The 13,637-nt window shown below is 41.7% G+C and overlaps 1 protein-coding gene across 1 annotated transcript in view; it reads right to left on the reverse strand.

Moving 5' to 3' along the window:
• Positions 1-13,637, reverse strand: part of LOC110523807 (poly [ADP-ribose] polymerase tankyrase-1) — a 115,145-nt gene that overhangs the window by 95,209 nt on the left and 6,299 nt on the right. The window contains exon 3 of the mRNA XM_021602843.3: positions 1,240-1,335. Within this exon, the coding sequence (XP_021458518.3) occupies positions 1,240-1,335 (96 nt within the window). The remainder of the gene's footprint in view (positions 1-1,239; positions 1,336-13,637) is intronic.

The raw sequence follows: 13,637 nt of genomic DNA on the forward strand, positions 1-13,637 counted from the left end.
GAGTGCTGGCGCAAAGTGCAGAGAGAGATAAGAAAAGTCGATATGTAACAATTATCTGGAGTACTCCAGTGACTGGAGGGGTTCTCCTCTCTCGCTGCTACACTATTTATACAGACAGTACAGTCCTCTCGGCTGCTCTTTCTCAACCCATGAAAGTCGTCTGGTGATTGTTGATAGCCGGGTCATGATACTACAAGGCCAGAGTTTAGTGTGACAGTGATGGGCATTTTCTACCTGGATCGCATCAGTTCACTGACAGTGTCTCAAAACGAAAGTCCAAGCAGGTGGTATAATTAAGATGTTGTATCATTATACATTCATCTCCAAGAAATCTAAACACACACGCACGGCTTAATACTGCGGTCTACACACAGCAATCAATAAGAGGAAGTTTTTCTCACGGTCATATTCAGCAACAGAGGACAAATTGGCAACAGTAAACAGTGTGTTGCTCTTCTTGCGTGCCACACTCCAACATAGTAAACACTTCCTGAGTGTGTAATGGTTCTGTCTGCTCTCGTATCATGTGAATGTTTTGTTGTTGAATACTGTTATCAAAATCAGTTCACGTTTGCATCACATCCAGAAATTCAAGACAAATAACATCCGCTCCGTGATTTGTTTACAAGGTGGGTGGAAAGCCTTTTAGGACAGTCTTCCACTCTGTATCGCACCTTAATTTATCTACCAGCCAGGGAATATGACGAAACCGCGTGAACAGAGAGAGCGTGAAAGAACAGCAACACAACGGAACAGCCTAATTATGGATTTGTCTTGACTGCTGAAAGGAGAGAATCACACAACCAACTCAGACACAAAATCAACAGATAAGACCATGGAAGAGGGTGAAGAATAGAGTAGTGTGGATACAAGTGGAGGATCATTCGCAGTTCGACAACTTATCTCTGGGGGAGAGAGAGAGAAGAGAGAGAGAGAGGAGAGGTGAGGCGCAAGAGGTCAGGTACGTAGGAAGAGAGAAAGAGTGGTAGAGGTAGAAAGAGCGAGGGGTAGAGAGACTGCTAGAGGAGAAGGTATGTAGACAACAAAGAGAAAGAGAGTGGTAGATACAAAGAGAAATAGAGTGGCAGAGGTAGAGAGCACGAGAGAGGGAGAGAAAGAGTGCAGTGGAGGTAGAGAGACTTCGAGTGATAGAGGTAACTTGAGAGAAAGAAAGAAAGGGAGTAAGAGAGGTAAAAAAATACATAAATAAAAATACAATAATAATCGCTCATCACTTACCAGTGAGCACAGCCTTGGCGGACGGGTCGGAAAGGTCCAGGGCACTCTTGCCGTCGGTGTTGCGAATGTTGGGGTCGGCTCCATGCTGGAGCAGCACTGTACAGGGGAAACACAGACAGTAGCTGAGCTCAGGCAGGGACAGACACAGACCACCACTGCTAACACCAGGACTAGCGCTGCCGCCACTGCTGCCCGCTAGCACTCTCTGGCTCCGCGGCATGCTGCCGACATAAACATACATCGCACACCAGTGGTGCGTCGTGAGAACGGAGGACCGGAGCGACAGCAGGCAGCAAGAGGGGAAAAAAACAACAGCCCAAACTGAATGCTGCGGCGGAGGTGAGGAGGAGGGAAAAAAGCCATATTAGAAAAACAGGCAGGAGGACTCGGGCACTACCATGTGACTCCAGCACAGGTATGAGAGCAGAATATCAAAGCCCGCCTGCCTGCCTTTCTCGCTCTAGCCCAGGGAGGGAGAGGGAATGAGAGAGAGAGAGAGCGAGCGAGCGTGACAATAAAAGAGCAGAGGGTTAGAGACAGAGTAAGGGAGGGGAAAGAAGAGAGACGGGGGGGGGGGACGACATGTTTCCCAGGGTGCAGCGTTTTAATCTCCCCCAGATGAGTGATTGTCTGAGTGGATGAACAGCAGAGCGCTCGCTCATAAGGAGACCAGCGGCCCCGAACTCTCAGCTCTATCCCGAAACACACACACGCGCACACTACCAATCACATCCTGCAACACTACTACGCTTCAGTCGTTCTTCACTTCACACACCCACACTGCTCTATGTATTACCAAGGTTTACACACTGAACAAAACAAAGAAGACACACAAAGGGAGAGAGGCAGAAAACTGCTCTGCACTCAAATCAGGGAGCAGGACAATGAAAGAAAGAGTCAATGGGGAGGGAGGCCGGGAGAGGAAAACAAGAGGGTCGGTTAAAGACAACTCCTACTCAATCTGGATCGCACCTCTCAAAATCACATACACCTTTTATACACAGCAGAACAGGGTGAGGGTGCTCGCTTTCGGAGCGATTTGTCATCATACGTATTCAGTCACGCAAGCAGCAGCAGCAGCAGCTTTTCTCAACATCGCCACTCGGATGATCACTTGGCTAAATGGGAGTCCATGTCTGTCTGTCTGCCTGCCCCTCTCTCCACGTCGGTGACGCACGCCACACGTTAACTCACCCATTCCTCAACACAAATGTGATTTAGCTCTGCACCAAATCACATTGTCTTCCACATCCACTCCTGTCCTACTAGCCTGGTAACTAAAGGAGCAGGGAGACACTAAAGAGAAAGTCCTGGTGGAAGAAAGAGTGAACAAATCCAATGAAAAGGAGCCCTCTGTAAAATAGACATATGCTGGGCTATAGCAGCAGTCTCAGTCCTGTAACAGATTAATATGCAGGTAGGCTCTCATACGCTGCTGCGTTAGCTGGAGGCAGAGCAGAGAGTCGAGGTATGACAGGCAGTCAGTGGGAGTCTGATGGAGGGGTGGCCGTGCTGGTGGAGGGGGCAGTGGAGAGAGGGATGGGGCAGTGTGGAGGGGGCTTGGTGTCGTGTCAAGGCGTAAATGATGGCAACGGGGTGATTAAGATTCGCAGGTGCTCCTCTGACAGCTTGCCTGCCTATCTATCTGTCTGTCACACATGAGCGAGAGAGGGAGCGAGAGCGAGCTCAGCTGTTCCTGTACAGCAACAACAACTCCTTCCCCCTCATAATGTAAACCCACATGACCTCCACCCTCCGAACACACACACATACCAAAGAGAGACACTCCCAAAGATTGAGTAGATGAGCCATTTGCCTTGCCATCACCGCTCACCCTGTTCCCATGGTGCTGCATGTGCAGCTGGCTAACACGGCCAATAACACCTACAACAATGATAAACGAGAGGGCGGGAGAGTGCTCAGCATACAAACACCAGCCACTGTGGAGTGACAGAGCTAGCTGACAAGATGGAGAGGATGGAGGGGGCCTGATCATATGATCCTGACACTTAGGTGCTGACACAGTGTATTGCGATTCTATACATATTAGGATTCCATACTACGATTTTATTGCATTATGATGTTAGCCCACGCAACCTCATACTGCCATCTGCCCGGTACAATTCTCCAACGTGCCAGTGGCCATCGAAAGGTGAGCATTTCCCCACTGAAGTCAGTTACAACAACAAACTGCAGTCTGGTCAAGAGCCTGGTGAAGATGAGCACGCAGGTGAGCTTCTCTGAGACGGTTTCTGACCGTTTGCGCAGAAATTCTTTGGTCGTGCATAGGGCTGTTGGGGAATCCCGTAATATCACCACACCGGCGGTCATGAAGGCAGTTCAATTCCAAGTGACCTTTTAGTCACGGTGATTAGGGTTCTCCAAGTGATGGTCATTAGTAGCCTACCAAACTTGCTAACTGTCTGGTATTCAAGCACTCTATTGTCCCTCTAAATCACTGACAATGCAAAGGTAATCAAACATCTAATCAAACACTTCTTGAGAGCCTGTGAGCTCATGTTGCTCAACATTTCTATAAGCTACGCGAGAAATGATAGTCGATATTAAAAAGAAGAGGATCCCATCATAGGCCAGACCTACTATATTTATTTCTAAACTTTCTTAATATTTAGCACATCGCTTTTAATTAAACAGGAGTATAAACTACCTGCCTGGCATGAAAATGAACCACGGAAAGGCGTCCTCCATTCGCTATTTAAGTGCATAGATGACATGCATTTTTCCCGCTGCCCCGTTTCGAGACAGGTGCATAATGGTCCATTCTAAATCAAAACAAATTTCACACATATATTATTTAGAATATGTGAAAACAAGATTAAATCAAGAATAGTCTGATGGGTATCAATGTTAGCCTATCACTTGTGAATGATGCCCCCAGCATAAGGCAAAAAACGATTCCTTTTTTTGCCGACTTTTTCGAATCAGTCGCACAACTCATGTAGCCTAGCCCATAGGCCTATGTGTTTAGATAAGGTTTCTATCACAACTAAAGTGGCCAAATAACGTATTAAAATGAAGCACATTAATCCGCTTTACAAGGTGTATAGCGCCTTAGTTGCATGCATAAGCAGCGTGAGTTAAGTTTGGGGAAAATAATTTGCTCCATAAAAATGCATCTTTATAATAAAAGCATTACATGCATAACCGCATTCGCGGTCAAATGATAAAGGTATTTTCCCGCTAAATGGAACATTTGTGCTTATAGCCTACTACCATGTGTGCATTGCTGCGCTTATAGCCTACTATCATATGTGCATTGCAGTGCTTACAGCCTACTACCATGTGTGCATTGCTGCGCTTATAGCCTACTATCATATGTGCATTGCAGTGCTTATAGCCTACTACCATGTGTGCATTGCTGCGCTTATAGCCTACTATCATATGTGCATTGCAGTGCTTATAGCCTACTACCATGTGTGCATTGCTGCGCTTATAGCCTACTATCATATGTGCATTGCAGTGCTTACAGCCTACTACCATGTGTGCATTGCTGCGCTTATAATGGAAGAAATAGCCTAATAGTTCTTTAACATTTTAAGCTAAACGTTCTGATCTGTTGCATCAGCCATATTGCGTTTTTTTTAAGTATTAATTTGGGATCTATTGCATCTCACAACTGTCCCAGACTATGTTTGGAATATTTATTTCTTGCACAGAATTTGTCAACTTTTGTACTATGGGGGATAGTAGATTGGCTTAGGCTAGTGCTTTTGCTGTTCGTTAGGCCTACTCATTTTGTTGGCTGATGAAATGTAAATGTGGACAGTTCTTCCAATATCTTCAATATGCACCTCAGAATTGGGTAAGGACCCGCGCAGTTGCATCCACGATGTGTCTGTCTTCACTTGTAGCCTGTATGAAAGACCCGATCACGTGATGGGGAGCCATGTGAGTGAGAGGCGCTCGGAGCGCGCAGCACTCAGGGAGAAGGGCACATCGCAGCACTCCAGACCAAGGTGCATTATGGCCACACAAAAGGGGATGCCGCCGTAAAATTCGAGGCATTATCAAGTGCTTGTCAAATTGTGAATGAAAGAGTGATGAAGTGTGTACAGCCCGCGCAAAAAACAAAGCAGAGCTCATGCCTTTCAAGCGACTTTTTTCAAAATCATCATTAGAGTAGCATCATGAAGCCTTACAATGTATCAAATATCGAAACATGTAGCCCAACGTTTGTAGAACAACAAAAGTTACATTAATACCTCTAAATTAAGCAAATAGGAGTACATATTTCTTTATTTACCTGTCAACACAGGTAAATAAATGTGCGCAATCTCAAATCATTTTATTTCCACTTTGTTCAATTGTATTCTTCATATTATAAAATAATGCCACGGAATTCTAAGCTAATCTTATCTGCTAAATTAAATAGTGTAGCCCACAGCCATTTGGCATAGCCAGATCAAGACAACTCAGAGTACGCAATTCTGTTCTGCTGAAATAGACTTCATTTTCTTCATATCATGCTTCTTTAGACCTGTCTAAAATAAATGATTGATTTATTGTGAAAGTGTAGGCTATATTATATGGATTTATTTGCCTTTTTAAAATGTAGATGTTCCAAAGGTCTGCATCAGTGGCTTGTAGGCTATGTGTGGAAGCCAGGAGATGCTAAATGTCTTTATGTTAATTAAGAGTCAATTATCGTGAGACCGACAGTTAATTGCTTGAAAATCACCGGCTGTCATGACCGACACAGCCTTACTTGTGCAAACCCACAGATACATCATCTGTCCCGGTGGCTGGTCTCAGATGATCCCGCAGGCAAAGAAGCCAGATGTGGAGGTCCTGGGCTGGAGAGGTTATGCGTGGTCTGCGGATTGAGGCCGGTTGGACGTACTGCCAAATTCTCTAAAATGACGCTGGAGGCGGCTTGTGGCAGAGAAATTTACATTAAATTATCTGGCAACAGCTCTGGTGGACATTCCTGCAGTCAGCATGCCAATTGCATGCTCCCTCAAAACTTGAGACATCTGTGGCATTGTGTTTGTCAAAACTGCACATTTTAAAGTGGCCTTTTATTGTCCCAAACACAAGGTGCACCTGTGTAATGATCATGCTGTTTAATCAGCCATACCTGTCAGGTGGAGGGATTATCTTGGCAAATGAGAAATGCTCACTAACAGGGATGTAAACAAATTTCTGAACAAAATGAGAGAAATACACATTTTGTGCATATGGAACATTTCTGAGATATTTTATTTCAGCTCATGAAACATGGGACCAACACTTTACATGTTGCATTTATATTTTTGTTCAGTATAATATCGTCCAAAATAATATTGTGGTATGTAACTATCGAGTCCAAATGTTATTAGTCTCTGTGAGAGTGAGAAATGTGTGTAGTAATTACATTCTGGCATGAGATGAGCAGAGTGAGTGTTTTTATGTTAATGAACTGGCACTGCTGAAATTAGGCTAAAGTCACTTAATGGTTACTGCTTAATTTCTGCTGAAATTATTTTCATTCAACATAAACATAACACACAAAAATATGTATATAATATCTGAGATAAGCAAAAGCATGAGTGAATATCTCCTTACATGCCCAGTTCTGAAGAACAGCAGCTCACAAATCAACAATCTGTATAGCTAGATTTCCATCCAATTGGCGACAGACTTGTGAATATTAAAAAATATGTTAATTTTCCCCACCAGTGTGTTTCCACCAAATGACAGTGCACACAAAATGTTCTTTTTTTGCTTAACTTCTCATGTATCAAACAAAAATCTAAAGTGCCATGTGCATCACATTTAACTCCAACCTAGATTTATTTTCACCAAAACTGTTGCGTTAAATAGCAAATGTGCCTACTCTATATTTATGTCATGAATATGAATTCAGAGGGCAGAAATCATTAGGTATTAAAGCATTAGACCTCTTACTAAAAAGGCTTCAGTCATGCAAAAGCTATACTTAAATCTGAACTGGTTCTCTAGCAGATTAGTAAGAATGGCTCACCCGATTTCCCTTTATTCAGATTATAACCTCACACTTTCAGTTATTATATAAATAATCTCCAAAATATTGCTATTTTTAAAACAAACCATAGAAAGTTACTTGCAATTTCAATTTAATCCACCAGAAAAGACAGAACAAATATGACAACCAATATTATGGTGAAAATGGTATAATCTTTGTAAATTATATCATAAATAGGGTTGGTGGAGTTAACCTGTTAGATCTCTAGGGGCGCTATTTCATTTTTGGATAAAAAACGTTCCCGTTTTAAGCGCGATATTTTGTCACGAAAAGATGCTCGACTATACAGTTTTGGAAAGAAAACACTCTGAAGTTTCAGAATCTGCAAAGATTTTGTCTGTAAGTGCCCCAGAACTCATTCTACAGGCGAAACCAAGATGATGCATCAACCAGGAATTAGCAGAATTTCTGAAGCTCTGTTTTCCATTGTCTCCTTATATGGCTGTGATTGCGCAAGGAATGAGCCTACACTTTCTGTCGTTCGCCCAAGGTCTTAGCAGCATTGTGACGTATTTGTAGGCATATCATTGGAAGATTGACCATAAGAGACTACATTTTCCAAGTGTCCGCCTGGTGTCCTGCGTGGAATTCGGTGTGCAATTGCCAGCTGCTCATACTTTTCCATTTGATATAGGGGAGAAACCATGTGTCCAAGAACGATGAATCAATGAAGAGATATGTGAAAAACACCTTGATGATTGATTCTAAACAACGTTTGCCATGTTTTCAGTCGATATTATGGAGTTAATTTGGAAAAAAGTTCGTGTTTTGAGGACTGAATTTTCGGATTTTTTTTGGTAGCCAAATGTGATGTATAAAACGGAGCTATTTCTAATACACAAATATTTTTGGAAAAACTGAGCATCTGCTATCTAACTGAGAGTATCCTCATTGAAAACATCAGAAGTTCTTCAAAGGTAAATTATTTTATTTGAAGGCTTTTATGTTTTTGTTGAAATGTTGCGTGCTGGATGCTAACGCTAATGCTAACGCTAAATGCTAACGCTAAATGCTAACGCTAGCTAGCTACTTTTACACAAATGATTGTTTTCCTATGGTTGAGAAGCATATTTTGAAAATCTGAGATGACAGTGTTGTTTACAAAAGGCTAAGCTTGAGAGATGGCATATTTATTTCATTTCATTTGCGATTTTCATGAATAGTTAACGTTGTGTTATGCTAATGAGCTTGCTGATAGATTTACACAATCCTGGATACAGGGGTTTTTTCATAGCTAAACGTGACGCAGAAAACGGGGCGATTTGTCCTAAACAAATAATCTTTCAGGAAAAACTGAACATTTGCTATCTGAGAGTCTCCTTATTGAAAACATCTGAAGTTCTTCAAAGGTAAATTATTTTATTTGAATGCTTTTCTGTTTTTTTGTGTAAATGTTGCCAGCTGAATGCTAATGCTAAATGCTACGTTAGCCATCAATACTGTTACACAAATGCTTGTTTTGCAATGGTTGAGAAGCATATTTTGAAAATCTGAGATGACAGTGTTGTTAACAAAAGGCTAAGCTTGAGAGCTAGCATATTTATTTCATTTCATTTGCGATTTTCATGAATAGTTAACGTTGCGTTATGGTAATGAGCTTGAGTCTGTATTCACGATCCCGGATCCGGGATGGGGAGATCAGAAAGGTTAAATCACACACGCAGCTAAAAAAACAAAAACATATGGACCCTAAATTACAACCAACAAATTGCAGCATTACAGCAAAAATGGAAGTCGCAAGTGGAATACGGAGAAAGTAAGGAACTGTCTGAACTGGTGAAGAGGCTACACAGAGTCGCCTCTTCACTGTTGACGTTCAGACTGGTGTTTTGGGGGTACTATTTAATGAAGCTGCCAGTTGAGGACTTGTCTGTTCCTCAAACTAGATACTAATTTTCTTATTTAACCTTTATTTAACTAGGCAAGTCAGTTAAGAACAAACTCTTATTCACAATGACAGCCTAGGAACAGTGGGTTAAGTGCCGTGTTCAGGACGACAGATTTTTACCTTCTCAGCTCGGGGATTCGATCTAGCAACCTTTTGGTTACTGGCCCATCATTGTATTAGATCTTTTTCATTTTGAAAAATTAGCTTGAGCGACAACATTGCGTCAATGGTCAACTGGTGGCTCTCAGAGTGATATGTGCGTAATAGACAAATGCGGCCATTGTTTCTCTCGCGCCTACTAAGAAGCCAACTGACCCGGTTGATATATTATCGAATAGATAATTGAAAAACACCTTGAGGATTATAAAAAACGTTTGCCATGTTTCTGTCGATATTATGGATCTAATTTGGAATATTTTTCAGAGTTGTCGTGACCTCAATTTCCGGTCGATTTCTCAGCCAAACGTGAAGAACAAAACGGACCTATTTCGGCTACAAAAATTATCTTTATGGAAAAAAATGAACATTTGCTATCTAACTGGGAGTCTCGTGAGTGAAAACATCCGAAGCTCATCAAAGGTAAACTATATAATTTGATTGCTTTTCTGATTTTGGTGACCAAGCTGCCTGCTGCTAGCTAGGCATAATGCTATGCTAGGCTATCGATAAACTTACACAAATGCTCGTCTTGCTTTGGCTGTAAAGCATAATTTCAAAATCTGAGATGACAGGGAGATTAACAAAAGGCTAAACTGTGATTCAATATATTTCACTTGTAATTTCATGAATATGAATATTTTCTAGTAATATTTTTTATCCGTTGCGTTATGCTAATTAGTGTCAGTTGATGACAATTCTCCCGGATCCGGGAGCGGTAGTTCCAAGAGGTTTTAAGAGGCTCCTCTGTCCTCCACTCGTTACCTGTATTAATGGCACCTGTTTGAACTTGTTATCAGTATAAAAGACACCTGTCCACAGCCTCAAACAGTCACACCCCAAACTCCACTACGGCCAAGACCAAAGAGCTGTCAAAGGACACCAGAAACAAAATTGTAGACCTGCACCAGGCTGGGAAGACTGAATCTGCAATAGGTAAGCAGCTTCGTTTGAAGAAATCAACTGTGGGAGCAATTATTAGGAAATGGAAGATATACAAGACCCCTGATAATCTCCCTCGATCTGGGGCTCCACGCAAGATCTCACCCCGTGAGGTCAAAATGATCACAAGAACGGTGAGCAAAAATCCCAGAACCACACGGGGGGACCTAGTGAATGACCTGCAGAGAGCTGGGACCAAAGTAACAAAGCCTACCATCAGCAAGGGCATTGAAGATGAAACGTGGCTGGGTCTTTCAGCATGACAATGATCCCAAACACACCGCCCGGGCAACGAAGGAGTGGCTTCGTAAGAAGCATTTCAAGGTCCTGGAGTGGCCTAGCCAGTCTCCAGATCTCAACCCCATAGAAAATCTTTGGAGGGAGTTGAAAGTCCGTGTTGCCCAGCAACAGCCCCAAAATATCACTTCTCTAGAGGAGATCTGCATGGAGGAATGGGCCAAAATACCAGCAACAGTGTGTGAAAACCTTGTGAAGACTTACAGAAAACGCTTGACCTCTGTCATTGCCAACAAAGGGTATATAACAAAGAATTGAGATAAACTTTTGTTATTGACCAAATACTTATTTTCCACCATAATTTGCAAATAAATTAAAAATCCTACAATGTGATTTTCTGGATTTAAAAAAAAAAGTTTGTCTGTCATATTTGAAGTGTACCTATGATGAAAATTACAGGCCTCTCATCTTTTTAAGTGGGAGAACTTGCACAATTGGTGGCTGACTAAATACTTTTTTTGCCCCACTCTATGGGGGAAGGGAAATTAGGCAGACAATTACATTGATAAATTGTCGATTCTATCTGCAATATTAAAGCTGCTCTACACACTAAAAAAAGTTTTACAAAATAATTCTAATAATAATGTGCCTACTCTGGTCTTGGTACGTGCGCTCAAGACAACAGCTTGCAGATACAGTGCGGGTATGCTAGTCTACGTGATGACATTATTGATAATTTTAATTGTCAAATGGCAGTCACGCATCGATCATTATGTCATCAGAATCAGACCCTCACAATATACAGTTGAAGTCTGAAGTTTACATACACCTTAGCCAAATACATTTAAACTCAGTTTTTCACAATTCCTGACATTTAATCCTAGGAAATATTCCCTGTCTTAGGTCAGTTAAGATCAACACTTTATTTTAAGAATGTGAAATGTCAGAATAATAGTAGAGAGAATGATTTAAGCTTTTAATTATTTCATCACATCCCCAGTGGGTCAGAAGTTTACATACACTCAATTAGTATTTGGAGGCATTGCTTTAAAATTGTTTAACTTGGGTCAAATGTTTTGGGTAGCCTTCCACAAGCTTCCCACAATAAGTTGGGTGAATTTTGGCCCATTCCTCCTGACAGAGCTGGTGTAACTGAGTCACATTTGGAGGTCTCCTTGCTCGCACACGCTTTTTCAGTTCTGCCCACAAATTTTCTATAGGATTGAGGTCAGGGCTTTGTGATGGCCACTCCAATACCTTGACTTTGTTGTCCTTAAGACATTTTGCCACAACTTTGGAAGTATGTTTGGGGTCATTGTCCATTTGGAAGACCAATTTGCGACCAAGCTTTATCTTCCTGACTGATGTCTTGAGATGTTGCTTCAAAACACCCACGTAATTTTCCCACCTCATGATGCCATCTATTTTCTGAAGTGCACCAGTCCCTCCTGCAGCAAAGCACCCCCACAACATGATGTTGCCACCACTGTGCTTTACGGTTGGGATGGTGTTCTTCAGGCTTGCAAGCCTCCCCCTTTCTTCCTCCAAACATAATGGTAATTATGGCCAAAATGTTATATTTTTGTTTCATTAGATCAGAGGACATTTCTCAGAAAAGTACAAAAGGCTTTTTTTATGGCGGTTTTGGAGCAGTGGCTTCTTCCTTGCTGAGTGGTCATTCAGGTTATGTCGATATACAACTTGTTTTACTGTGGATATTTGTTTCCTCCAGCATCTACACAAGGTCCTTTGCTGTTGTTCTGGGATTGATTTGAACTTTACGCACCAAAGTATGTTCATCTCCAGGAGACAGAACGCGTCTCCTTCCTGAGCGGTATGACAGCTGCATGGTCCCATGGTGTTAATACTTGCGTACTATTGTTTGTACAGATGAACGTAATACCTTCAGGCGTTTGGAAATTGCTCCCAAAGAAGACCAGACTTGTGGAGGTCTACAAAAACAATTCTGAGGTCTTGGCTGATTTCTTTTGATTTTCCCATGATGTCAAGCAAAGAGACACTGAGTTTGAAGGTAGACCTTGAAATACATCCACAGGTATGCCTCCAATTGACTCAAATTATGTCAATTAGCCTATCAGAAGCTTCTAAAGCCATGACATAATTTTCTGGAATTTTCCAAGCTGTTTAAAGGCACAGTCAACTAAGTGTATGTAAACTTCTGACCCACTGGAATTGTGATACAGTGAATTATAAGTTAAATAATCTGTCTGGAAACAATTGTTGGAAAAATTACTTGTGTCATGAACAAAGTAGATGTCCTAACTGACTTGCCAAAACTATAGTTTCTTAATAAGAAATTTGTCAAATATTCTCAATAATAAATGTCTGGAAAGACAACAGAACCATCAAAGTCGAGAGGAAGTTTTAATCGGAGTACGGCACATCAACTTAATTCAGATCATTGCCCACCAGAGAGAATAACGTGCTCATCCCTGTGCCACGATGCACATTTCACAGCAGAGAGACTGCAACAAGAAACTTCATTCTCAAGAGCCAACAAATATAGTAGTCAAGCATAATTCAAAGAACCAGATGCTAAAAAGCACACGCTCTGAAGGCATATAGACAACTCGTGTCTCAACACTTGGTCAATGCAGGGATAATTCCATTACAGCAATGGTAGAAAATAAACTATTGCCAATATATACAGTGCCTTTGGAAAGTATTCGAACCCCTTGACTTTTTCCACATTCTTACGTTACAGCCTTATTCTAAACTTGATTTAAAAAACTATTCGTCCTCATCTACACACACTACTCCATAACGACAAAGATAAAAAACAGTATTTTTTTGCGCTAATTTATTCAAATAAAAAACTGAAATATCACATTTACATAAGTATTGAGACCATTTACTCAGTACTTTGTTGAAGCACCTCTGGCAGTGATCACAGCATCGAGTCTTCTTGGGTATGACGCTACAAGCTAGGCACATCTGTATTTGGGGAGTTTCTCCCATTCTTCTCTGCAGATCCTCTCAAGCTCTGTCAGGTTGGATAGGGAGCGTTGCTGCACAGCTATTTTCAGGTCTCTCCAGAGATGTTAGATCGGGTTCAAGTTCGGGCTCTGGCTGGACCACTCAAGGACATTCAAAGATTGTCCCGAAGCAACTCCTGCGTTGTCTTGGTTGTGCACTTAGAGTTGTTGTCCT

The sequence above is a fragment of the Oncorhynchus mykiss genome, chromosome 5, assembly GCF_057628025.1.
Source record: "Oncorhynchus mykiss isolate SJ-2025 chromosome 5, ASM5762802v1, whole genome shotgun sequence".
Lineage (NCBI taxonomy): Eukaryota > Metazoa > Chordata > Actinopteri > Salmoniformes > Salmonidae > Oncorhynchus > Oncorhynchus mykiss.